Source organism: Entelurus aequoreus, linkage group LG13 (assembly GCF_033978785.1).
Source record: "Entelurus aequoreus isolate RoL-2023_Sb linkage group LG13, RoL_Eaeq_v1.1, whole genome shotgun sequence".
NCBI classification, from domain to species: Eukaryota; Metazoa; Chordata; class Actinopteri; order Syngnathiformes; family Syngnathidae; genus Entelurus; species Entelurus aequoreus.
In genome coordinates, this window is record NC_084743.1 from 1,470,340 (window position 1) to 1,497,839 (window position 27,500).

The 27,500-nt window shown below is 37.8% G+C and overlaps 1 protein-coding gene and 1 pseudogene across 1 annotated transcript in view; one reads left to right on the forward strand and one right to left on the reverse strand.

Annotated features, from left to right (window-relative positions):
• The window catches only part of LOC133663683 (probable E3 ubiquitin-protein ligase HERC6), a gene marked incomplete at its 5' end in the record, with an annotated part of 21,953 nt that extends 2,233 nt beyond the window's left edge, over positions 1-19,720 (forward strand). Inside the window, 9 exons of the mRNA XM_062068368.1 lie at positions 2,774-2,869; positions 5,686-5,847; positions 8,399-8,539; positions 8,596-8,762; positions 12,129-12,195; positions 12,310-12,380; positions 14,585-14,768; positions 19,109-19,211; positions 19,309-19,720. Of these exons, the coding sequence (XP_061924352.1) occupies positions 2,774-2,869; positions 5,686-5,847; positions 8,399-8,539; positions 8,596-8,762; positions 12,129-12,195; positions 12,310-12,380; positions 14,585-14,768; positions 19,109-19,211; positions 19,309-19,547 (1,230 nt within the window). The remainder of the gene's footprint in view (positions 1-2,773; positions 2,870-5,685; positions 5,848-8,398; positions 8,540-8,595; positions 8,763-12,128; positions 12,196-12,309; positions 12,381-14,584; positions 14,769-19,108; positions 19,212-19,308) is intronic.
• A 3,238-nt stretch (positions 19,721-22,958) lies between these two features.
• The window catches only part of LOC133663684 (NACHT and WD repeat domain-containing protein 2-like), a 28,663-nt pseudogene continuing 24,121 nt past the window's right edge, over positions 22,959-27,500 (reverse strand).

Below are 27,500 nucleotides of genomic sequence, written 5' to 3' on the forward strand. Positions count from 1 at the left end.
GAATAAATCAATTTATATATATATTAGAGATGTCCGATAATATCGGCCTGCCGATATTATCGGCCGATATATGCGTTAAAATGTAATATCGGAAATTATCAGTATCGGTTTTTTTATTATCGGTATCGTTTTTTTTGTTGTTTTTTTTTTAAATTAAATCAACATAAAAAACACAAGATACACTTACAATTAGTGCACCAACCTAAAAAACCTCCCTCCCCCATTTACACTCATTCACACAAAAGGGTTGTTTCTTTCTGTTATTAATATTCTGCTTCCTACATTATATATCAATATATATCAATACAGTCTGCAAGGGATACAGTCCGTAAGCACACATGATTGTGCGTGCTGCTGCTCCACTAATAGTACTAACCTTTAACAGTTAATTTTACTCATTTTCATTCATTACTAGTTTCTATGTAACTGTTTTTATATTGTTGTACTTTCTTTTTTATTCAAGAAAATGTTTTTAATTTATTTATCTTATTTTACTAATTTTTTTAAAAAGTACCTTATCTTCACCATACCTGGTTGTCCAAATTAGGCATAATAATGTGTTAATTCCACGACTGCATATATCGGTTGATATCGGTATCGGTTGATATCGGTATCGGTAATTAAAGAGTTGGACAATATCGGAATATCGGCAAAAAGCCATTATCGGACATCCCTAATATATATTAACCGCACCGCACTATAAGCCGCAGATGTATACCGGTACGAATGTTTATTTACATACCTTAATTGTTTCCAAACGGTGTCTGTAACACGGCAGTAAAACGGCTGATCAAACAAAACAGAAGTCATCATCAAGGACCCACTAGCTGCGCAAGCTGGCTCTCCAATCAGCTAAACAGACTCAATAACTCCATGGTGACGTTTTGGTGAATTTACTGAGGAATTTGAAAAATCCATAAATTAGCAGCACCGTTTTGTAAGCAGCAGGGGGTCAAACTGTAGCAAACAAGTAGCGTCTTATAGTCCCGAATTTACGTTATATATTATGATTAAATTACTGCTTAATTTGGTCTCACAACAATGCTGACATTAATGTTGTTAAATGGTAATATTTTGGTGATTTTACTGAGGAATTTGTGAAACTGACACAATACAAAAATGCCGTTGTACGAAACCCAAAACCAGTGAAGTTGGCACGTTGTGTAAATGGTAAATAAAAACAGAATACAATGATTTGTTAATCCTTTTCAACGTATATTCAATTGAATAGACTGCAAAGACAAAATATTTACTCGTCCAGGGATGATACTCGAAACCGGTTTTCCCGGTTGTTTGATAAGAAAAGAACCGAGTCCTCGGACTCGAATCCCTTTTTGAGAACCGGTACCCGTTATCGAGACCACTATAGTAAAGGAAAAGAGTTTATTCTTTATTCGAATCCCGTCCCGACCAGAAATGCTCCGTGGGACATCACAAGAATTGACGTCACGTAGCTCAGTCATTAGGCGCAGATAGCGAAAGCAGGAAAACAATGGACGGGAAAAAGCGCTCCAATGTGTAATAAAGTTCAAAACAAAAGCTATAATCCAATGAATAACTTTACTGAGAGATTTTAGCAGGGTAAAACACATGACGAACACTTTTACGACCAACCGGAAACATAGCAAACAGGCTAGCAACGCACCTCCTTTACGGCAGCTGTCGCAACGTTCTTAAAACAACCGCAGCACATACATATATATACAACATATCTCCCTTTTTTAACTTTTGTTTTTATTTCCTTGTAAACAAAACAAAATCACACTGCAGATGTGTTGTCTGTCTAATTATAAATAATGCAGACGAGGCGTGTTGGCTGAGTTCTTGACGTTTACTTTCACAGCGTGGCAACATGCAACACTTTTCGGGGCTACCGCGCATGCTCGTGACTCCCGTTGCATGCTGGGTAGTGTAGTTGTTATATTCTCTAGCTCATAACATTTTTCCCCCTATAAAGAAATAATGTTAACTCAATAAAGTGTATTTCTTTTTTTAGCTTTAACTTTTCATTTTTTAGCATTGTAACCACATTTGCAAAGAACTTTTCTCTTCATGGAATTTTCTTTCAATAAAGAAATAAAGTGCAAAAATGTCAAAGCATCATAACAAACAGTTATGTTCCAATAGCAGCAGAAGTGCACTTTTTGGAGAGCTGTATTATTTTCAGTTTTGTGCCCAAGGGACTGATTTTATTTAACACTATATTATTATTTATACACCTATAGTGATCACAGAGACAGGTTGTTTTTGTGTTACCGTATATATTTGTTTCTCTGAAAAATCCCACTTAATATACTTTGGGTAACAACAGTCAATATTTATTTATTTTATTTTATTTTTTTAGGTGGGTAACAGTCAATATTTATTTATTTATTAGATTTTATTTTTTTATTATATAATAAAAGTGAGCTTTTGTTAAACCAAATATTGTGTGTTTTTTTCCATATACAACAACCTATCTGGACTCGATAAGAGAATCGATAAGGAATCGGTTCGATAAGAGGATTCGATAATAGGCTCAAACTCGATAATTCCTTATCAAACATCATCCCTACCTAGCGCAAAACAATAACACACCCTTTTCAGTGTCTCTGTCGGTGTTGAAAAATTATTTGTTGAAGTCAATTTTCTAAGCTGCGGGGTTCAAAGCGTAGGAAAAAAAGTAGCGGCTTATAGTGTGAAATGTATGGTTAACGTCCAAAGGGAGGGGCTTCTGATGTTGCGGTGTCTTGTCTAGTTTCTTGTTAGCTTATCTACTGATTGTTTCTTGCAGGATGAGCAGAGCACACCTGTCATCTTTTGCCGCTACCCCTTCCTGCTCAGTTTGCACTGGAAAACGTTGGCTTTCGCGCTGATTGCAGGAGCTTGGGTACAGTACACAACTTTGTCATTTTTGTGATAAGTAACCAGAGCCTCGGGTGTTGGCCGATACGGAGACTAATCCGATGCGACATCAGTACGAATCCCAGTACTTCTATTACTTTGTAGCATGTGAAAATGGGTGGATGGATTGTGTCAAGGTCTGGCTTTGGTGCTGTCGCTCTGGACCCTAGGACGCAGAGACAGCAGGCGAAGTGTAGGCAGAAACACAGGGCTGGCATAGGAAGCCTCCTGATATCCAATAAGGGACAGGCGGAGGGAGCCAGTGCTCCAAGTGAGTAAGTGGAAACCAAAAATAAGAGCGCTGGACAGAAACGATCAACAAAAGCCCAAGACGGTCACGAAGGATCAAGACAGTGTGGAAGGTTAAAAGAAGAGGCTTTATCAAGTCAAATTAATGGCAGGTATAAAAAACAAAACACTAAGACAGATCATGCTTTTGCAGTGGCAACACTTAGTGGTCAGGATAATGCATCAAGTTAAGCTCACGGCACAATAAGAATAGAATAGACGAGACTAGAATAGAATGGACTTTATTGTCGTTATATTTGCACATAACGAGATTAAGGACTCCAATTTAAGGTGCGGTAGTGGGAACAAATATGGGATAAAAATAAATTACACAAGAGGTAATCAAGATAAAACGAAGAATTGAAATAAACACGACTACTGTCCAATAAAAATAATAAGCAATGCTGTACAATATACAAAATACTGTACAATATCCAGAACAAGACCAGAGCTGAATGGTACGGACACGTTTGTTACTGGATACTTTCTAATTCTGCTATAATTACTTGATACTTGTTTATATTCTTGTTTATATATGTATATTGTACAACTCCTCTCTGGGGGGGGGGGGGGGGGGTACTAGGATGACAGGGGATGCAAAACAATAACAGTGCAATACTTTTTCATAACATGGTCACTGCTGCCTAGTTTCTCTTGTTATATTCTTATTTTACTGCTATATTTTTATTCTCATTGTTGCTTTTTATTTTTATTCTTATTGTAATATTTTTCCATTTTGTTTCCATTTATACCCCCATTATTTACTTTTCACTCTTTAAATTCGATCTCAATTCTGTACACTGCTGCTGGAATTTTAATTTTCCTGAGGGAACTCTCCTGAAGGAATCAATAAAGTACTATCTATCTATCTATATTCATGCTGTTTTTCAACTGCAACAATGTTCAGTTAATTGTTACTCATGTCTAGCTTGTGCGCTACGGTGTGCTTAGCTGCATGTGTAGCTGCCGGCTCCTGGCATGTTTACCTTTTGTGAATGACTTGAGCAAAATAGAACAAATTGTGTGCTTATTGGAGGACGTCTAGACGTTCACCCGCTTTGCACAAGTAAACATACCGCCGGACTGCTTGTATCGCACATTTTTACATGCAGGCCGATATCATTTGGTAATCCTTTTTTTTGATGATATCGGAGCCGTTAGAATACCTTTGTCATTGCATGGAAACAACGAAATTGAACAGCAATCCAGCTCAGTGCTTTTAAAACAACCTACATAAAATACTCTTAAGACAACAAACAATAATAGAAAATTTAAAAAACATAATACAAATGTTAAAAACATATCGCACAGCAGATCTCTATCAGAGTTAAGCAGGTTAATAAAGTGGTGAGTGTTCAGGTAAGTGCAGAGTTTAGGGCAGGGGTCGGCAACCCGCGGCTCCTTGACCACTCTGATGCGGCTCAGCTACATACATGCCGACCCCCCCGATTTTCCCAGGAGATTTATGGATCTCAGTGTCCCTCATAGATTACTCCCAGGGAAAAATTTATCATATTTACACTCTAATTACTAAATAAAGGGCGTGCCCTAATTGCACTGCAGTAATTGTCCTCTATAGCATTTACATACAGCGTGCCAGTCCAGCCACATGTTGCATGTTGTTATTACTTGCACACACAGGAGACAGCAAAGCATACTTACTCATCAGCCACACAGCTTACACTGACGGTAGCCGTATCAAACAACTTTAACATTGTTACGTTACAAATATGCGCCACACTGTGAACCCACACCAAAAAAGAATGAAAAACACATTTCTGGAGAACATCCCACCGTAACACAACATAAACACAACACAACCATTACCCAGAATCCCATGCAGCCCTAACTCTTCCGGTCTACATTATACACCCCCGCTACCACCAAATCCCCCCACACATCAACCCCCCCCCCCCCCCCCCTCTCCGTGCGTTGGTTGAGCGGAAGAGTTAGGGCTGCATGGGATTCTGGCTATTGGTACCGTCAGTGTAAGATGTGTGGCTGCTGAGTTAGTACGCCTTGCTGTCACTTACGTGAGCAAGCTGAAATTGCATTCTACGTGTGGTCGAACAGGTACACTGTTAGGGCAGACTGTAGAGGGCGCCAAATGCAGTGTCATCATGCTCTGATATTCGGGAGTCTCCCGGGAAAAATGAGAGGGTTGGCAAGTATGACGCTATCAAGCGCCATTCATTCAAAACTCGCGGGCTGCACTAACATCAAATTTCCACATTAAAGTGCGTGTGTTGGAGACCCCTAGTTAACATAGCACAAAGCGTTTAAGCTTTGTATGCGGTGTTTTTCATTTTAAATTTTGAAAAATTTTTTGTGGCTCCCATTACTTTCTTTAATTTGTGAAACTTGCCAAAATGGCTCTTTGAGTGGTAAAGGTTGCCGACCCCTGATTTAGGGCAATAACAGCTCGAGGATAGAAACTGTTTTTTTGCAGCCCTACTATGCACCACAATATGATAATCAGGTGTTTAACATGAACCCTCACTTGGTTTCTTTCAGCAACGTGTACACAGCCAACTTCCACGGGTTCCGGATTTCTTTCAGTATCACGGCTTGGAGGCGCCGGTCTTGAAGCTTTCATTGAGACCGAGTCACCTTCTGGAGGACACCTTCAGACAACTCAGCATCGTGGACCACAGTGCCTTCAGAAAGGCGCTCGTGGTAATTCATAACTCCCGTGTAGACCACAATGGTCTTAAACTTCTTTCACCAGAAAATACAGTATAGTAGTAGACCTAAGTATTCATTAAGTACCACCCTAATGATCAACATTAAAACACAGTAGCGTAGTGGGCCTAAGTATTCATCAAGTACAAACCAGATGTTTTATTTAACAAGTTTTTTTTTAAATATTTGTTGGCCACGGTAACATTACACACAGTTTGAACAGTAACACTGTGTGTGAATATAGGAAAATAAAACACTGTACTTTAATTAAGTGATTCTCTGGCGCACCACTAGATGTAGCCCACGTGCCACCACAGTTTGAGAATCCCATTGGACCCCAAAGTAAATCCGACACGGTTTGTCAATTACCGATTTTGTGCTATCATCGGTTAAAACGTAAACGATACCCTTCCCGAGTCCACACTGGACCTGCGTTGTCTAAAAAAATTATATGAAATATAACTTTTATAGATATAGATAAAATGTGTCAAAAAAACAATCCAACAAAATCCAATAAAAGTAAGCCTCCACTTTTCAGAAAAATGAAGGATGCTAATATACATTGGCTTTGCTATTGACATGCTACTGATTAGCATTAGCGATTTTACATGGCGATTCCCCCCCGCGCCCCCAATCCCCGGTAGGAAACCTTTTCAGTGTTTCTGTTTAATGAAAACTATTCAACACAAAACATTATGATCGTTAGCAAAGAAAAATCCATAAATTAGCGGCACCGTTTTACAAGCAGCAGGGGTCAAAGTGTAGAAAAAAAGTTGCATCTTATAGTCCCGAATTTACGGTATATATTATGATTAGATTAGTGGTTAATTTGGTCTCATACTAATGTGGTTTAATGGTAATATTTTGGTGATTTTACTGAGGAATTTGTGAAACAATACAAAAAGAATGCCGTAAGTTAATAATACTAACACAGACACTTGAATACATGTTAGCATATTTGCTAATGCGTACAAATATGCATGAAAACACATGGGACGGTTTAGTAAGTACGAATTGCTTTAGTTATATTGTAAAACTTACAAACGTCGCTCGGAGTGATGAATGAAGAATCCATTACGAGTAGAAACGCAACGGACGATTATACTTCCGGTCGAAGGCACCGAACGAACCCGTCCAAACGGTGGCGCCCCAGCGCAAACAATTACACACCTTTTCAGTGTCTCTGTCCGGTGTTGAAAAACTATTTATTGAATACAAAACATTGTGAACCTCGGATTCAGGAGGAACGGTGTGGTTTTCGTCCTGGTCGTGGAACTGTGGACCAGCTCTATACTCTCGGCAAGGTCCTTGAGGGTGCATGGGAGTTTGCCCAACCGGTCTACATGTGCTTTGTAGACTTGGAGAAGGCATATTCGACCGCGTACCTCGGGAAGTCCTGTGGGGAGTGCTCAGAGAGTACGGGGTATCGGACTGTCTGATTGTGGCGGTCCGCTTCCTGTACGATCAATGTCAGAGCTTGGTCCGCATTGCCGGCGGTAAGTCGGACCCGTTTCCAGTGAGGGTTGGACTCTGCCAAGGCTGCCCTTTGTCACCCATTCTGTTCATAACTTTTATGGACAGAATTTCTAGGCGCAGTCAAGGCGTTGAGGGGATCCGGTTTGGTGGCTGCAGGATTAGGTCTCTGCTTTTTGCAGATGATGTGGTCCTGATGGCTTCATCTGGCCAGGATCTTCAGCTCTCACTGGATCGGTTCGCAGCCGAGTGTGAAGCGACTGGGATGGGAATCAGCACCTCCAAGTCCGAGTCCATGGTTCTCGCCCGGAAAAGGGTGGAGTGCCATCTCCGGGTTGGGGAGGAGATCTTGCCCCAAGTGGAGGAGTTCAAGTACCTCGGAGTTTTGTTCACGAGTGAGGGAAGAGTGGATTGTGAGATCGACAGGCGGATCGGTGCGGCGTCTTCAGTAATGCGGACGCTGTATCGATCCGTTGTGGTGAAGAAGGAGCTGAGCCGGAAGGCAAAGCTCTCAATTTACCGGTCCATCTACGTTCCCATCCTCACCTATGGTCATGAGCTTTGGGTTATGACCGAAAGGACAAGATCACGGGTACAAGCGGCCGAAATGAGGTGGGCTCTCCGTTAGAGATAGGGTGAGAAGCTCTGTCATCCGGAAGGAGCTCAAACTAAAGCCGCTGCTCCTCCACATGGAGAGGAGCCAGATGAAGTGGTTCGGGCATCTGGCCAGGATGCCACCCGAACGCCTCCCTAGGGAGGTGTTTCGGGCACGTCCGACCGGTAGGTGACCACGAGGAAGACCCAGGACACGTTGGGAAGACTGTCTCCCGGCTGGCCTGGGAACGCCTCGGGATCCCCCGTGAGGACCTGGACCAAGTGGCTGGGTAGAAAACGGTAAAAATGGATTGATAAATGCAGAAAGAGCTGCCGATGTAAACTACCAGGCTTCAACTACTTCCAGTTAACGGAGGGGAAGTCACTTTAAAAAAGAAGATACCTGTAATGAGAAAGTTTGACCACAAGATGGGGCTGTTTTTACAAACAATATCTCAAACATACCCTTCTTCCCCAGGTGCAGTTTGAGGACGACAAAAAGATGATGGACGTCAACAAGAGCGACCTCTTCCTCCACGTCTTTGACGAGCTGATGGACCCCCAGTCCAACTTGGTGGTGTACAACGAGGGACACACGCTGGCCTGGTTCCCCGCCAAGGTAAGGGACCGCCGAGCTTCCGGTCTGAAAAACGTTTAAAACGCGACCCCCGACAGCCCGAGGCGACGGAGAAGACGTACTTCCTGTTCGGGGTTCTGTGCGGCCTGGCTCTGTACAACTGCAACGTGGTGCACCTGCCCTTCCCACTGGTGTTCTTCAAGAAGCTGCTCGGCGTCAAAGCGACACTGGACGACTTGAAGGAGTTTGAACCCACGGTTGGAGAGTAAGATTGACCTTAATTGAGGATTTTATTTTAGGGCCAGAGCCACTTATTGTTTTCAGCCAATCAGCCGAAAAATCATGCTGACTTCTGTTGCGTCAACCAGCTCTTCCTCCCAGGGAATCTAAGTTACTGGTCAATCCCAAGTTCTTTCGATGGCATATATGCTGAGTAAGAAGGATCATCAAGACAGAATAGGAATATTATCATATTTTACTGAAATTTCAGGAGATCAGCTTAACAAATACATTTATATCGACTACTCGAGTTGATCTAACTCAAACGGAAGAGCCCACTTCTTGCAAACAAAGAAAGCCCCCACCTCTCCCTCTCGCAACACTGATAAGGAAGAATTGGGGGTTGTATTCACATTCCGATGGTTTAACACACTAAACAGACCTCTGAAGACAAGAGAAACTGGTAGAATATACAAAGGAAAAGTACTAGCTGCTCCAAACATGGCTATGAATTGAGAAAGAACTCTTAAAGGCCTACTGAAACCCACTACTACCGACCACGCAGTCTGATAGTTTATATATCAATGATGAAATCTTAACATTATAACACATGCCAATACGGCCGGGTTAACTTATAAAGTGACATTTTAAATTTGCCGCTAAACTTCCGGTTCGAAACGCCTCTGAGGATGCCGTATGCGCGTGACGTAACCCGGGGAACACGGGTATGCCTTCCACATTGAAGCCAATACGAAAAAGCTCTGTTTTCATTTCATAATTCCACAGTATTCTGGACATCTGTGTTCGTGAATCTGTTGCAATCATGTTCATTGCATTATGGAGAAGGAAGCTGAGCAAGCAAAGAAGAAAGTTGTCGGTGCGAAATGGACGTATTTTTCGAACGTAGTCAGCAACAACAGTACACAGCCGGCGCTTCTTTGTTTACATTCCCGGAAGATGCAGTCAAGATGGAAGAACTCGGATAACAGAGACTCTAACCAGGAGGACTTTTGACTTCGATACACAGACGCCTGTAGAGAACTGGGACAACACAGACTCTTACCAGGATTACTTTGATTTGGATGACAAAGATGCAGACGTGCTACTGTGAGTATGCAGCTTTGGCTTCTAAACATTTGATCGCTTGACCGTATGTGCGCAACTTTTTTTTGCGTATGTACGTAACTTTTTTAAAATATATAAGCTTTATGAACCTTGGGTTAGGTGAACGGTCTTTTGGGCTGAGTGATTGTGTGTGTTGATCAGGTGTTTGAATTGTATTGGCGTGTTCTATGGAGCTAGGAGCTAGCAGAGGAGCTAGGAGCTAGCATAACAAACACGCAGGTGTTTTTATGCAGGATTAATTTGTGGCATATTAAATATAAGCCTGGTTGTGTTGTGGCTAATAGAGTATATATATGTCTTGTGTTTATTTACTGTTGTAGTCATTCCCAGCTGAATATCAGGTCACCCCCGCCTCTCACAGCATCTTCCCTATCTGAATAGCTTCAACTCCCCACTAGTCCTTCACTTGCACTTTACTCATCCACAAATCTTTCATCCTCGCTCAAATTAATGGGGAAATCGTCGCTTTCTCGGTCCGAATCTCTCTCACTTCATGCGGCCATCATTGTAAACAATAGGGAACTTTGCGTATATGTTCAACTGACTACGTCACGCTACTTCCGGTAGGGGCAAGCCTTTTTTTTATCAGATACCAAAAGTTGCAATCTTTATCGTCGTTGTTCTATACTAAATCCTTTCAGCAAAAATATGGCAATATCGCGAAATGATCAAGTATGACACATAGAATAGATCTGCTATCCCCGTTTAAATAAAAAAAATTCATTTCAGTAGGCCTTTAAACATATATGCATTCTCCACACTTCCAAATCAGCATGGTTTTTAGTTTGCATGTTCTGGGTTTTTGGCTGAATTTGCACCATACCAAAAGGGACAAGCAATAGAAAAAAATGGATGGATGAATTATAATACTAAAAAAATCTAATTTTATGGACTTTTTTTTTTTTTTGCTCTGTAGATGGGAACAACTGCGTAAATAAATGCCCAGTGAAAATATCAATACATCTCTTTTACCTTTTGATAGTTGGCCGTGACACATTAGCCTGATGAGAGTGCGGGAATATGACCATATCACACCAATTCTCAAATCCCTTCACTTGAATACAAAGTCTCACTACTAACCCACCAGTGCCTCCATGGAAATGCCCCCCTCTACCTCAAAGAACTACTCACCCCCAAATCCTCCACACGACACCTCCGCTCCTCCAACCTCCGAGGACAAAGTTACGAACAATGGGAGACCGGGCTTTCTGCTCCGCCGCTCCCAGTCTGTGGAACGCTCTCCCTGACCACCTGAGGGTACCACAGACTGTGGATGCTTTTAAAAAAAAGGCTTAAAAACCCTTCTTTTTTTTAAAAATCAACTTTTTTTTAGATATATGTATACTAGTTCTAGCTATTTGGCTGTTCTAGTTTTTATTTGTATTTTTTTATTTTTTATTTATTTTTAATACACTGTAGCACTTTGAGGTTGTTTACTCAATGTAAAGTGCTTTTTACAAATGAAATATATTATCATTATTATTATTATTATTATTATTATTAGCCAAAAAAAAAAAAAGTGTCAAAAAACATGAAAAGCAAAACAAATACATTTAGAAATGCAAATTAACTTTCGTCAATTTTTTGTGTCGTCCTCCAACTATAAATGCCAGTAATTACATGTGTTATTAAATGCGTCATTAACTTATTATTATATTATTTAATCGTTACATTTTTATTGACTTAATTATCCATCCATTCATCCATTTTCTTGTCCCTTTTGGGGTCGCAGGGACTTAATTATTCCCCCATTTAATGAATAAAGCCAATATATGAAGAGCCTTTCGGAAACTGAAATGAAAGTATGGCGGGTCAAATACATTGTAGTGTTTTTAGTATCTTTAACCTCTTAAGGCCCAAGCTGTTTGTTTACATGCTTTTTTTTTTTATTTCTCTTTGCTATTCAGGCTTATTGGACCCTAATTAGAATAAAAACTAAGAATCATCTTTTGATATGATGTACTTAGTCCATAGGTACACAAAAGTGTACTTCATGTTTAGTGACACGCTAATTCCATTGTATGTTATACTCTTCTGACACCACCAGATGGCAGTATAAGTGTCCGCATAAGAGCTAAAAGGTGCTGTCCACGCATGTGGCCACTAAGCCTTTATTAATGTACACAATGGATCAAAAGGCCCTCGCATCCATCAATATTTTGGTACGCGGCCCTAGCTAGAAAAAGTTTGGACGCCCCTGAACTAACTGGGTCTCCTTTCATCGTCAAAATGTCAACAAAGTAATCCATCGCCAAGCTTCTTTTTTCACTTTTGTCAACGTCTTCAGGAGTTTGCGTTGCATCTTGGAGGACTACAGCGCCGATGATCTCAAAGACATGGACACCACTTTTACGGTACGGCATCTATAGGTCACACCTCTTGTGGTCACTCTGTTACATGAGTCTTATTGTAGTGTGTGTGTGTGTGTGTGTGTGTGTGTGTGTGTGCGTGTGCATGTGTGCGTGCAGGTGACTTGGGCAGGCGATAAAGTTGAGCTCGATCCCGAAAACACTGAAAAACTTGTCACAGCGTCCAACAAGTAAGTTTAACAAACACTCGAAGCATATGTCTGAACACTGAAGTTGTTTATTTTTTATAAGTGTATATAAAATTGTTAATTATATTCATATTTTTAAAAATAATTGGATATAGTTGGATATATTTATATAATCTTTATAATATAATATATTCAAATATTTTGGTAGATATGTGTTTACTTTTTATATATCTTTATGTAGTTTTAGGTTTGTATGTAATATATTTGAAATATGTATATATTTATATTATTTTTGTAATTGTGTTTATATTCATGTATGTCTATAACATAATATTTATATAATGTTATATATTTATACAATATATTTACTATTACATATAGTATATATAACATATTTCTATAAATGTATATCATTTTTATGATTTGATGTATTTTATATACAGTTGTATTTATATAATATATTTGAAATAATATATTTATAGTATAAATTTTTATCATTTTTGTAATTGTGTATGTATTCATGTATGTATATAACATAATGTTTCTATAATGTTGTATATGTATACAATATATTTACTATTATATATAGTATATATAACATGTTTCTATAAATGTATATAATTTTTATGATTTGATGTATTTTATATATAGTTGTATTTATATAATATTTGAAATAGTATATATATATTTTTATAATTTTTGTAATGGTATATATTCTTGTATGTATATAACATAATATTTATATGTTATATATTTATATAATATATTTACTATTATATATAGTATATATAACATATTTCTATAAATGTATATCATTTTTATGATTTGATGTATTTTATATATAGTTGTATGTATTTATATAATATATTTGAAATAATATATATATATTATATATTGTTATAATTTTTGTAATTGTATATATTCATGTATGTATATAACATAATATTTATATAATGTTATATATTTATATAATATATTTACTATTATATATAGTATATATAACATATTTCTATAAATATATATCATTTTTGTGATTTTATATATAGTTGTATGTATTTATATAATTAATTTTATATAGTATATTCATATCATTTTCGTAATTTTATATAGAGTTTTGTAAATGTATATAAAATATTATGTAAAATATATATATATAATTTTATATTCGCAGTACTGCAAACTGTTTTTCCCAATTACAGTAAAATGTTTTTCCCAATTACAGTAAAATGCTGTAAAAAACACAATAAATTTGACAATTTTACCGTGAAATTTATTGTCATTTTTGCAGTGTTCACTTTTGATGGATAACTTGCTTTTAAATCATAAGCCAAGCAGATAAAAAGTATTTACCATATTTTCGGGACTATAGAGCGCCACACCCACTAAATTATAGAATAATTTTTTTTTTCTATATATAAGCCGCAGATATATACGTTGTGAAATGTGTTATTTACACAGAAATATTTTGTAAATGTTTATTTACATACCTTAATTGTTTCCCAACGATGTCTGTAACACGGCAGTAAAACGGCTGATCAAACAAAACATAAGTCATCGTCATGGACCCACTAGTTGCGCAAGCTAGCTCTCCAATCAGCTAAACAGACCCAATAACTCCACGGTGCCGATTTGGTGAATTTAAGTTAATGACACTAACACATTCGTAAACGTGCTAGCATATTAGCCAATGCTAACGACGCTAGCTTCATTACATTCTGGTAGCACGTACAAATATGCATGAAAACACTCCTACATACATCACACAGGGGACGGTTTAGTAAATATGAATAGTTTTAGTTATATTGTAAAACTTACAAACGTTACTTGGAGTGACGACTGAAGTATACGTATGAGTAGGAACGCTATGGAAGTGTTTTAGTTATATTGTAAAACTTACAAAACGTTGCTTGGAGTGATGAATGAAGAATCCATACGAGTAGACCCGCTATGGACGGTTAGAGGACGGAACGGCACTTACAGTCTAAACAGAAGGGCACAAACTCGTCCAAAAGATGGCGCCATAGCACAAACAATAACACACCTATCAGTGTATTTGTTTTTGTACTTTTTGTATTAATGCCGTCAGCGAAGAAAAATCCATAAAATAGCCGCACCGTTTTACAAGCCGCAGGGTTTAAAGCACAGGGGGGAAAAGCAGTGTTTGTGGGTTAATTACATTAAATAATATACCATTTTTGTTGAGCTGAAAAAAGATATTACTTTGTCGGGTTTTTTTTCCGTTCCAGGAAAGAGTTTGTGGCCGCCTTTGTCGACCACGTCTTCAACAAGTCGGTGGAGGGTGTGTTCGAGGTGTTCAAGAGAGGCTTCCTCAAGGTGTGCATTGCTGAGGTGCTGGACTGGTTCCTGCCGGAGGAACTGCAAGCGGTGATGGTGGGAAATGAAGAGTACGACTGGGACGTCTTTGAGCAGGTAATAAAAGAAACAAACGTCTTACTACTACTTACTACTTTTTTTTTTTTATAAAAAAAAAAGTAGATATTTTTTCAATTTATACATGCAATTGTTTTATATTTTATTTATTCATTAATTTGAATGATAAACTTTATATCAGGGGTCACCAACCTTTTTGAATCCAAGAGCTACTTCTTGGGTACTGATTAATGCGAAGGGCTACCAGTTTGATACACACTTAAATAAATTGCCAGAAATAGCCAATTTGCTCAATTTACCTTTAACTCTATGTTATTATTAATAATTAATGATATTTACACTTAATTGAACGGTTTAAAAGAGGAGAAAACACGAAAAAAATTACAATTAAATTTTGAAACATAGTTTGTCTTCAATTTCGACCCTTTAAAATTCAAAATTCAACAGAAAAAAAGAAGATAAAAACTTTAAAAAAATAATTTATGGAACATCATTAGTAATTTTTCCTGATTAAGATTAATTTTAGAATTTTGATGACATGTTTTAAATAGGTTAAAATCCAATCTACACTTTGTTAGAGTATATAGCAAATTGGACCAAGCTATATTTCTAACAAAGACAAATGACTATTTTTTCTAGATTTTCCAGAACAAAAATTTAAAAAAAAATATCAAAAGACTTTGAAATAAGATTTAAATTTGATTCTACAGATTTTCTGGATTTGCCAGAATAATTTTTTTGAATTTTAATCATAATAAGTTTGAAGAAGTATTTCACGAATATTCTTCGTCGGAAAAATAGAAGCTAAAATGAAGAATTAAATTAAAATCTATTTATTATTCTTTACAATAAAACAATTTTTTTTACTTGAACATTGATTTAAATTGTCAGGAAAGAAAAGTAAGGAATTTACCTTTAACTCTATGTTATTATTAATAATTAATGATATTTACACTTAATTGAACGGTTTAAAAGAGGAGAAAACACGAAAAAAATTACAATTAAATTTTGAAACATAGTTTGTCTTCAATTTCGAATCTTTAAAATTCAAAATTCAACAGAAAAAAAGAAGATAAAAACTTTAAAAAATAATTTATGGAACATCATTAGTCATTTATCGTGATTAAGATTAATTTTAGAATTTTGATGACATGTTTTAAATAGGTTAAAATCCAATCTACACTTTGTTAGAGTATATAGCAAATTGGACCAAGCTATATTTCTAACAAAGACAAATGACTATTTTTTCTAGATTTTCCAGAACAAAAATTTAAAAAAAAATATCAAAAGACTTTGAAATAAGATTTAAATTTGATTCTACAGATTTTCTGGATTTGCCAGAATAATTTTTTTGAATTTTAATCATAATAAGTTTGAAGAAATATTTCACGAATATTCTTCGTCGGAAAAATAGAAGCTAAAATGAAGAATTAAATTAAAATCTATTTATTATTCTTTACAATAAAAAAATTTTTTTTACTTGAACATTGATTTAAATTGTCAGGAAAGAAAAGTAAGGAATTTACCTTTAACTCTATGTTATTATTAATAATTAATGATATTTACACTTAATTGAACGGTTTAAAAGAGGAGAAAACACGAAAAAAATTACAATTAAATTTTGAAACATAGTTTGTCTTCAATTTCGAATCTTTAAAATTCAAAATTCAACAGAAAAAAAGAAGATAAAAACTTTAAAAAATAATTTATGGAACATCATTAGTCATTTATCGTGATTAAGATTAATTTTAGAATTTTGATGACATGTTTTAAATAGGTTAAAATCCAATCTACACTTTGTTAGAGTATATAGCAAATTGGACCAAGCTATATTTCTAACAAAGACAAATGACTATTTTTTCTAGATTTTCCAGAACAAAAATTTAAAAAAAAAATATCAAAAGACTTTGAAATAAGATTTAAATTTGATTCTACAGATTTTCTGGATTTGCCAGAATAATTTTTTTGAATTTTAATCATAATAAGTTTGAAGAAATATTTCACGAATATTCTTTGTCGGAAAAATAGAAGCTAAAATGAAGAATTAAATTAAAATCTATTTATTATTCTTTACAATAAAAAATTTTTTTTTACTTGAACATTGATTTAAATTGTCAGGAAAGAAAAGGAAGGAATTTACATTTAACTCTGTTATTATTAATAATTAATGATATTTACACTTAATTGAACGGTTTAAAAGAGGAGAAAACACGAAAAAAATTACAATTAAATTTTGAAACATAGTTTGTCTTCAATTTCGAATCTTTAAAATTCAAAATTCAACAGAAAAAAAGAAGATAAAAACTTTAAAAAATAATTTATGGAACATCATTAGTCATTTATCGTGATTAAGATTAATTTTAGAATTTTGATGACATGTTTTAAATAGGTTAAAATCCAATCTACACTTTGTTAGAGTATATAGCAAATTGGACCAAACTATATTTCTAACAAAGACAAATGACTATTTTTTCTAGATTTTCCAGAACAAAAATTTTAAAAAATATCAAAAGACTTTGAAATAAGATTTAAATTTGATTCTACAGATTTTCTGGATTTGCCAGAATAATTTTTTTGAATTTTAATCATAATAAGTTTGAAGAAATATTTCACGAATATTCTTCGTCGGAAAAATAGAAGCTAAAATGAAGAATTAAATTAAAATCTATTTATTATTCTTTACAATAAAAAAATTTTTTTTACTTGAACATTGATTTAAATTGTCAGGAAAGAAAAGGAAGGAATTTACCTTTAACTCTATGTTATTATTAATAATTAATGATATTTACACTTAATTGAACGGTTTAAAAGAGGAGAAAACACGAAAAAAAATTACAATTACATTTTGAAACATAGTTTGTCTTCAATTTCGAATCTTTAAAATTCAAAATTCAACAGAAAAAAAGAAGACAAAAACTTTAAAAAATAATTTATGGAACATCATTAGTAATTTTTCCTGATTAAGATTAATTTTAGAATTTTGATGACATGTTTTAAATAGGTTAAAATCCAATCTACACTTTGTTAGAGTATATAGCAAATTGGACCAAGCTATATTTCTAACAAAGACAAATGACTATTTTTTCTAGATTTTCCAGAACAAAAATTTTAAAAAATATCAAAAGACTTTGAAATAAGATTTAAATTTGATTCTACAGATTTTCTGGATTTGCCAGAATAATTTTTTTGAATTTTAATCATAATAAGTTTGAAGAAATATTTCACGAATATTCTTCGTCGGAAAAATAGAAGCTAAAATGAAGAATTAAATTAAAATCTATTTATTATTCTTTACAATAAAAATTTTTTTTTTACTTGAACATTGATTTAAATTGTCAGGAAAGAAAAGGAAGGAATTTACCTTTAACTCTATGTTATTATTAATAATTAATGATATTTACACTTAATTGAACGGTTTAAAAGAGGAGAAAACACGAATAAAATTACAATTAAATTTTGAAACATAGTTTGTCTTCAATTTCGACTCTTTAAAATTCAAAATTCAACAGAAAAAAAGAAGACAAAAACTTAAAAAAATAATTTATGGAACATCATTAGTAATTTTTCCTGATTAAGATTAATTTTAGAATTTTGATGACATGTTTTAAATAGGTTAAAATCCAATCTACACTTTGTTAGAGTATATAGCAAATTGGACCAAGCTATATTTCTAACAAAGACAAATGACTATTTTTTCTAGATTTTCCAGAACAAAAATTTTAAAAAATATCAAAAGACTTTGAAATAAGATGTAAATTTGATTCTACAGATTTTCTGGATTTGCCAGAATAATTTTTTTGAATTTTAATCATAATAAGTTTGAAGAAATATTTCACGAATATACTTCGTCGGAAAAATAGAAGCTAAAATGAAGAATTAAATTAAAATCTATTTATTATTCTTTACAATAAAAAATTTTTTTTTTACTTGAACATTGATTTAAATTGTCAGGAAAGAAAAGGAAGGAATTTAAAAGGTAAAAAGGTATATGTGTTTAAAAATCATTTTTAAGGTTGTATTTTTTCTCTAAAATTGTCTTTCTGAAAGTTATAAGAAGCAAAGTAAAAAAATGAATGAATTTATTTAAACAAGTGAAGACCAAGTCTTTAAAATATTTTCTTGGATTTTCAAATTCTATTTGAGTTTTGTCTCTCTTAGAATAAAAAATGTCGGGCAAAGCGAGACCAGCTTGCTAGTAAATAAATACAATTTAAAAAATAGATGCAGCTCACTGGTAAGTGCTGCTATTTGAGCTATTTTTAGAACAGGCCGGTGGGCTACTCATCTGGCCCTTACGGGCTACCTGGTGCCCGCGGGCACCGCGTTGGTGACCCCTGCTTTATATTATAAAGTCCTGGTTCTGCCTCCTTTGCCAACAGAACACCGTGTATGTCGGAGAGTACCACGCCCAACACCGCAACATCCTCACCTTCTGGCAGGTGTTCCACAAGCTCAGCCAGGAAGAAAAGAAGAAGTTCCTTTGTAAGTTTGATTGACACAAATGGGTCACAAAAGGGACAAGCAGTAGAAAATGGATGGATGGAGTCACAACCTTTTCATTCTCTTCGCTGGCCATCAGTGTTCCTCACAGGCAGCAAACGCGTGCCAGTGGAGGGCATGGCCCGCATCCGGATGAAAGTTGGCATCTTGCCCAACTCCACCGACCTCCATTACCCAGAAGCCCTCACCTGCCATGACCTTCTCTTACTGCCGCTGTACCCGCGCTATCCCATGGGGAGGCAGATGCACAACCGGCTGGTTCAGGCCATCAATCACAGTCGTGGTTTCAGCAAGACGAACACACACCAAGCTGAGTGACGCTTACTTGCTTCAAACTTTCACTGCTAGTCTCTTGCTTCCGTTCATCCTTTAACCCGAGCCCTGCTGTGATCTGAGTGGGGAGGCTTTTAGAATTTTTACAATGTTAATAATGCAAACATGATATGCATGTGTTAAAATAAAGGTTTTAGCAAGCAAAAAAAATCTGTTTGTTTAAAACTATTTTCCCTAATGTACACAAGTACACATATATAGTGTTTTATTATATATATATATATATATATATATATATATATATATATATATATATATATATATACTGTATATAGCTATATATATATATATATACTGTATATAGCTATATATATAGATAGCTATATATATATATTATATAATATATATATATATCAGGCATGTGATTTTTCCGTCTAAAGTCGGAATTCCGTCTTTTTTAATCTCGGGGAAAAAAAAAAAATTATCTCCCGTTTTTCCGGGTTTTTTTTCCGACCCTAAATCAAGATTCGAGATGTAGTTTATATTACGCCGTAGTTGATTGGTCGATATGTTCCTTGTGACCAATCAGGACATCTGTTATGAATGATGACGTTAACAACGTCATCATTCATAATGGTTATTAGCGCCATTTTCCATATGTAAACGATGTCGGTTCTCGAGAGAAAGGACGCTTTACGAGTAAAAGAAATTGATAAACATGTCAAAAATAAGTTTCGATGGGACTGGATGGAAAGGGAAATCACTGATACTGTTGGGAAGAAGGAAGTTACGACATTGTTCGGTGATTTCATTCGGAAAATAGATCGTTCCGGAAAGGTTTTGTGCACGCGGTGTCATGATAATATTGACTATGGATCACGAGTAGGGATGTCCGATAATGGCTTTTTGCCGATATCCGATATTCCGATATTGTCCAACTCTTTAATTACCGATACCGATATCAACCGATACCGATATCAACCGATATATGCAGTCGTGGAATTAACACATCATTATGCCTAATTTGGACAACCATGTATGGTAAAGATAAGGTACTTTTTAAAAAAATAAAATAAAATAAGATAACTAAATTAAAAACATTTTCCTGAATAAAAAAGAAAGTAAAACAATATAAAAACAGTTACATAGAAACTAGTAATTAATGAAAATGAGTAAAATTAACTGTTAAAGGTTAGTACTATTAGTGGAGCAGCAGCACGCACAATCATGTGTGCTTACGGACTGTATCCCTTGCAGACTGTATTGATATATATTGATATATAATGTAGGAACCAGAATATTGACAACAGAAAGAAATGGGGGGAGGGAGGTTTTTTGGGTTGGTGCACTAATTGTAAGTGTATCTTGTGTTTTTTATGTTGATTTGATAAAAAAATAAAAAATAAAAAATAAAAAAAACGATACAGATAATAAAAAAAACGATACCGATAATTTCCGATATTTCATTTTAACGCATTTATCGTCCGATAATATCGGCAGGCCGATATTATCAGACATCCCTAATCACGAGGTCTCAAGGCTTTGGAAGTACATGCGAAACGCCAAAAACATATGAAACAACTTGAAGCAAGGAAAACGAACTTTTCACTAGCTGGTACTTTTGGATGTCAACCAAAAGTGAGCAAACCTTACGGACTTCATCTTGTTTACATCGACAACTGCCGTAGACATCGAGAGGAAAGACCCACCCACTTCAGTTGCAGACAGGGTTGTTAATGAGGTAAGCTAAAAAATATTTGCTTGCGAAATACGCATGTTTGTTTTAAATATTAACCAATTATTGCTTTGCGAAATATAAATGGGTTTTTCTAAAAATAAAAAGCCACGTGAAAATATATTATGAAATTACAGAAATTCAAAGAGTCGCATCATTGATTCTAGTTAACAATTTATTTGAAATAAATTTGCATATAATACTATTTTGTAATATTAAATTCTTATGTAGTCTGTTGAAACTATTGTCAGTGGTGTAACAATCTTGAAGGTAAATATTTTCATACTTGTTTCATGCAATATGTCAGTGTCCTCACATTATTATTATTTCCTATTTTCAAATATGAGTAAACAATACTAAACATGTTTAATTATTTTCATAAATGTATATCCTATTTTGGCGAAAAGAATGAAATGTTTACATTACATTACATGAACTGAAGTAATGTGGTAATACTGTAAATAAACTGTAGATAATAACACTGATCAATGTGACACCTGTGGATGTGAAATGAACACAAGATGTAAATATTAGTGACTAAATACTGTTGGGACTGAACCATATACAGTGATTCATTAGGATAATTGGGTTATGTATGTTCTATTAATGATGTTTTCATGTCTTTAAACACTAAAATATTTTCTTCAAATGGTGCTGTCTTTGTTAATTTTAGCATGTTAAATTGGTGAAAAACCAGGACCCCCGGAAATTTTTTCAGTCTTTTTCATTGTGGTCAAATCACATGCCTGATATATATACAGTATATATATAATATGTATATATATATAATATGTATATATTTATCATTATATATATATGTAATATATATATATTATATAACATATAATATATCTATATATTGTATATATATATATGTATATATATTGTATATATATATGTATATATATTATATATATATATATATATTATATATATATATATATATATATTATATATATATATATATATAATATAATATATATATATAATATATATATATATAATATAATATATATATATTATATATATATATATATATAATATAATATATATATATATAATATATATATAAATATATATATATATATATTTTATAATATATATATAAATATATATATATATATATATTTTATAATATATATATATATATATATATATATATATATATATATATATATATGATTGGAGCACATACTTCATGTAGTTTGGTTCTTTTATGAATTTATTATGGGTCTACTGAAAATGTGACCAAATCTGCTGGGTTAAAAGTATACATACAGCAATGTTAATGTTTGTTTCACTGCAATAAGGCGCTTTTGGTAGCCATCCACAAGCTTCTGGTTGCATTTTTGACCACTCCTCTTAACAAATTTGGTGCAGTTCAGCTAAATTTGTTGGTTTTCTTCAGCATTGTCCACACTTGGGCAAGGCCATTCTAAAACCTTCATTATAGCCTGATTTAGCCATTCCTTTACCACTTTTGACGTGCGTTTGGGGTCATCGTCCTGTTGGAACACCCAACTGCACCCAAGACCCAACCTTAGGGCAGATGATTTTAGCTTGTCCTGAAGAATTTGGAGCTAATCCTCCTTTTTCATTGTCCCATTTAAAGCACCAGTTCCATTGGCAGCAAAAAAAGCCCAGAGCATAATACTACCACCACCATGCTTGACGGTGGGAATGGTGTTCCTGGGATTAAAGGCCTCGCCTTTTCTCCTCCAAACATATTGCTGGGTATTGTGGCCAAACAGCTCCATTTTTGTTTCATCTGACATCACATGGACAAAGATAAGACCTTCTGGAAGAAAGTTCTGTGGTCAGATTTGTATTTGTATTGTCACTGAACAATCAGCTGTCAACCTTGGATTTCAATGAGATTCTTCTTGTTGGAGATTTTAATGACAGCCTCCGATATTTTTAAATCAACCTGTGATTCTTTTGATCTCACACAGCTAATCAGTGGCCCCACCCGGCCGAATCTTAAATGCCAAGAGAAATCTTCTCTCTTTGATCTTTTTTTTTAACAAACGCTCCCTTTAAATATATGACGTGGTAGCGAGGGACAACGGTCATCACACTTCGCCCAAATCCGTTGACCACAGTCAGGCTTGGAAGCTATTGGCCGTGACAAACGAGGGACGACTGTGGAAGCTAAGACCAAATAATTTTGGGTGTTGCTCGTGGAAACCACGTCATTGTTGCCGAGTCAAAACAGCATCCCTTCAACTGACGAGCCAAAGTTGCCATTTGTCCGGAAATGGAGTAAACACCCACAGAGCCGTCCTGAAAACCCACAAAGACCAACTCCTGGCCGTCCATGAGCAGCGTCAACGGATCCTTACACAGCAACACCCTGCCTACTTTTTCACCGTCCGAGAGTCGGACGACAGTGAGGATGGGACTTGCATGCAGGGAACAGGCATTCTCCTGGCATGTGGGCCGTGATACGTAGGCAACGTAACGTCCGGTTTCATCCAAGCGGGCTTTGATTACAGAACCCTCAGTCCTAAAAGAGCACAGTCTGACCCGCGTCACGTCCAAGAGCGTGATGGCCGCGTTATCAGCGGACAGCAACGCAAAGCTCCCGTCAGACGTCATCTGAAAGTGTTGCGGCTGACAGTAAAATGTCCCCGGCAGCCGAAAGTGCTGGCATGCGGTTTCATCGGCTATCTTCCAGGTGTATAGAACTCCTGAAGCGACCATCACGACCACGTAATCGGGGTTCCGCGAAAGTGTGCAGAAAGCCACGACGTCCTCCCGGCTTCCCGCTCTGGAGAAGCACTTACTGATCATGCCGGACCACAAGCTCGCAGCCAGCAGGTCTCCCCCATGGCGGCCAATCAGAAAGGTGCTCTCGGGCGACACCTGTGCGTCAAAGAGATACAGGTGGATAGCGCACACAACACTTCCATGTGCCAGCTTCCAAACCCGAGAGAGCCCCCGCTCGGAAAGGCTCACACCAAAATTGGAATTTGGCGCGATGAGAATATCTGTCGCTCTGCTGCCACAGATTCTGTGGACATTCTGCCCGCTTTCTGCCCTCCAAATGTAAATTTCCTCTCCAGAGAGCGTCACGAGGGTAACGTCATCCCGACTGAGACGCACTTTTTCCACAGGACTCTCGTGGAGGAAGTTAGAATGTGGAAGACCTGTCTCTAAGTTCCACCTCCACACCGAGTCTGACCGGTCTGAGGTGTAGAACCAACGCCCTGATTGCTCCACCACCACTTCTTCTACTCCACTTCCCATTTTTGGAGCTGCGCCCGCTACACGGACCATCCCAGAGTCCCATGCGAAAAGGCGGCCGTCGCCAGCGACACAGACGATATCGGAGGCGGTTTTGAGGAGGGTATGAGGCGGCTCGTTGGCGTCTAAAGAGAGAACACACAGCCCTGTGCTGACCCTCCATGCCAGCACCCGGGGACAGGCGTCCAGTAAAGCCAGGAAAAGGTGCCCGTCTTGCGAGAACACGGCCTGGGTGAATTCTTGATCTTGTGGAGCCAAGAACTGTTCACATGTCTCCCACTCACATGTGTTCCACACCGTAACATGCCTACTATCACACAGTAAGAGGCTGCTAAATGCATCCGAGTAATCCGTATTGAGGATGGCGTTGGATTCCACACCGGCAGAGCTTTCTTTAACGAGTCTCGGTGATTGAGTTTTGGCGGTAATGTCCCATAAAATCACACCGCCCGTCTTTTCAACACAAGCCATTTCCTGGCGGTTTTCACAGAGGATTATTGACACGACCGCGCTGTGGTTTGAGTTAGAACAAGAGCAAAGGAGGCTGCGGCGCTCTACGTCAAAAATAGACACGCCGCCTTCTTCCCGGCCGCAGTAAATGTAAGAACCACTGGAGGAGAAAACCGCACAGGTGACACAACTCTGACAGTGCAAGTCGGACAACGTTGACCTGGAGGCGTCAAACAGGGTGAGGACCCCGTCCCCTTTCCACCACGCACAAAACTGTCTCCCACAAGCTACAAACCCTTCTAAAATGTCAATCGGCTGCGGTACTTTAACCTCCACAAGCCCGCCAGGTGTGGTCACGTCCCACAAGAAGAGCTTGTTGCACTGTGTGGAAAACAGCATGAATCCACGGTTGCTTTTCACCCCCGAAAACTTGAGTTCGCTCGTCTTTTGGTTCAGCGACAGCCGCACAACACTGCAGTCTTTCCAAACCCACGCTGAGCCATCAACCATCACCTCTACCACCGTCCCACACTGCGTCCCTGCTGCTGAAGTCACAGAGAGACGCTTCGAACCGCTATCAGGCTCAAGACACCGAAGACGGATGACTTTGTCGGGAGCAGGAGGAAGCACAACCGCCAATCCACTCCTCCTCATCCCCCCGAAATAAGATCTGAGAGCAGGGAAGAGCCTCAGATAAGGGAGGAGGATGGCGTCCATCAAAGCTGGCAGTTTCTGGGGATCGCTTTGCAGGAAGCAGGAAGACGACGCTAGTATGTTCGCCAGGAGTGTGCGTTCCTTCAGATACTTCCTTGATCCCTCTTCATCTTGTCTCAACATAGCCACCAGTTCTCTCAGCTGTCCAGCCTGCACCAAAACGTTCTGGAAACTCCATGAGATCAACACTTTGGCTCTGATCTCCGGCCTGTTGCTTTCTCGCAAGTGATGCGTCAGTTCTACAGCTTTCCTCGCATTGGCCAGGACTCTGAAAGATGGTTGCTCTTCCTCATTTCTGTCTTTCCCTTCTGTGCTCGCAAAGTTCCATTCTTTGCCAAAATAGTCGGCCATCTCTGAATGAACTTGTCTCCTGGCCTCGCCTGTGCACACATATGTCTTAGCCACAACCAGTCCAAAATGTCTGCTCACCCAGGACAACACCTGACACCCCCTAACGGTCCTTCTGATGAGGAAGCCCTTCAGGTCCAAAAGCAGTCTCTCCAAGTCCACTTGTGTCACCTGACATGGTTCGACTCTGGACAAAAGATCTGCAAGTTCTGTTTCTGTGAGGCCTACGCGGCTGAGGGTGAGGTAAGCGACGGCACGGCCCACCGAACAGGAAGTGTGCTTGTGCTCCAGATGTTGAAGCAGGGCGGCAATGGACGAATGGACGCCGTCGGGGAGACACGACTCGGACACATCAGAATCTGAGGCGAACAAGCAGATTAGAACAAATGTAAATTTCCTCTCCAGAGAGCGTCACGAGGGTAACTGAGATGTGGAAGACCTGTCTCTAAGTCCCACCTAATTTAAAGGACTGTTTACATATCTGCCGAACTGAACTCCAACATTTAGGCAATCGTGCAAAGTAAAAAGTGGAATGACAATACCTGAGCACCAGAGCGATGCGTGTGCGCGCAGCAGGCGGGCGTAGAGGGTGAGACAACAGGAAGTCAGTGCCTTGCTCACCAGCGCCAGCTGCCCCGAGGTCACGCTCCTCCCCGAGCTGCTCAGCTGTGACATCAGCATCTCAACACGCTGCTTCCTGTCTGCGGACCCCAGCGCTACCTGCACGTACCCAGACTCCCTCCGAGCGCCCTCTGGCGCACTGCACTCTGGGTAATGTCGCCCGATGGCCTGCAGGACTGCAGTTTGGTTGGAGGAGACGCCGAGGATGAGTTTGACTCCGGGAGGAAGAGGGGAGGGCAGGCTTCGGACGAGTTGAAGAGCGACGTTCCGCCCCGTCTGATCCACGCCAGCCAGGATCAGAACTAACGGTCGCTGGGAGGACGGCAGGAGGGAGAGGAGCGAGCGCAGGCATCGTGTCGCTTCGTAGAAACCCAGGTCAGGGTTCCTCAAGGCCCTGGACTCTGTCGCCAGGTTTAGGTCCGAGTTGGAAGTAAAGGTCCTCTCGTGGTGTGCAGGTGAGGAGCGCTCGTAAGTCCTGAGGATGCGGTGACACAAGCTGGCCAGCAGGTGCGCCGCAGAAGGCGGGTGCAGAGAGGGAGTGCACAAGGTGATCACGGCAGGGTCGACGTCGGGCAGCCAGGACTTGATCTACAGGGAGAAAGTAAAAGTTCTGGCATCTGCGTGAACACTCAGGGCTAGAGATGTCCGATAATATCGGACTGCCGATATTATCGGCCGATAAATGCTTTAAAATGTAATATCGGAAATTATCGGTATCGGTTTCAAAAAGTAAAATGTATGACTTTTTAAAACGCCTCTGTACCGAGTGGAACACGGGCGTAGGGGGGAGTACGGAGCAGTTGCGTCTCCCAGTCATACTTGCCAACCCTCCCGATTTTCCCGGGAGACTCCCGAATTTCAGTGCCCCTCCCGAAAATCTCCCG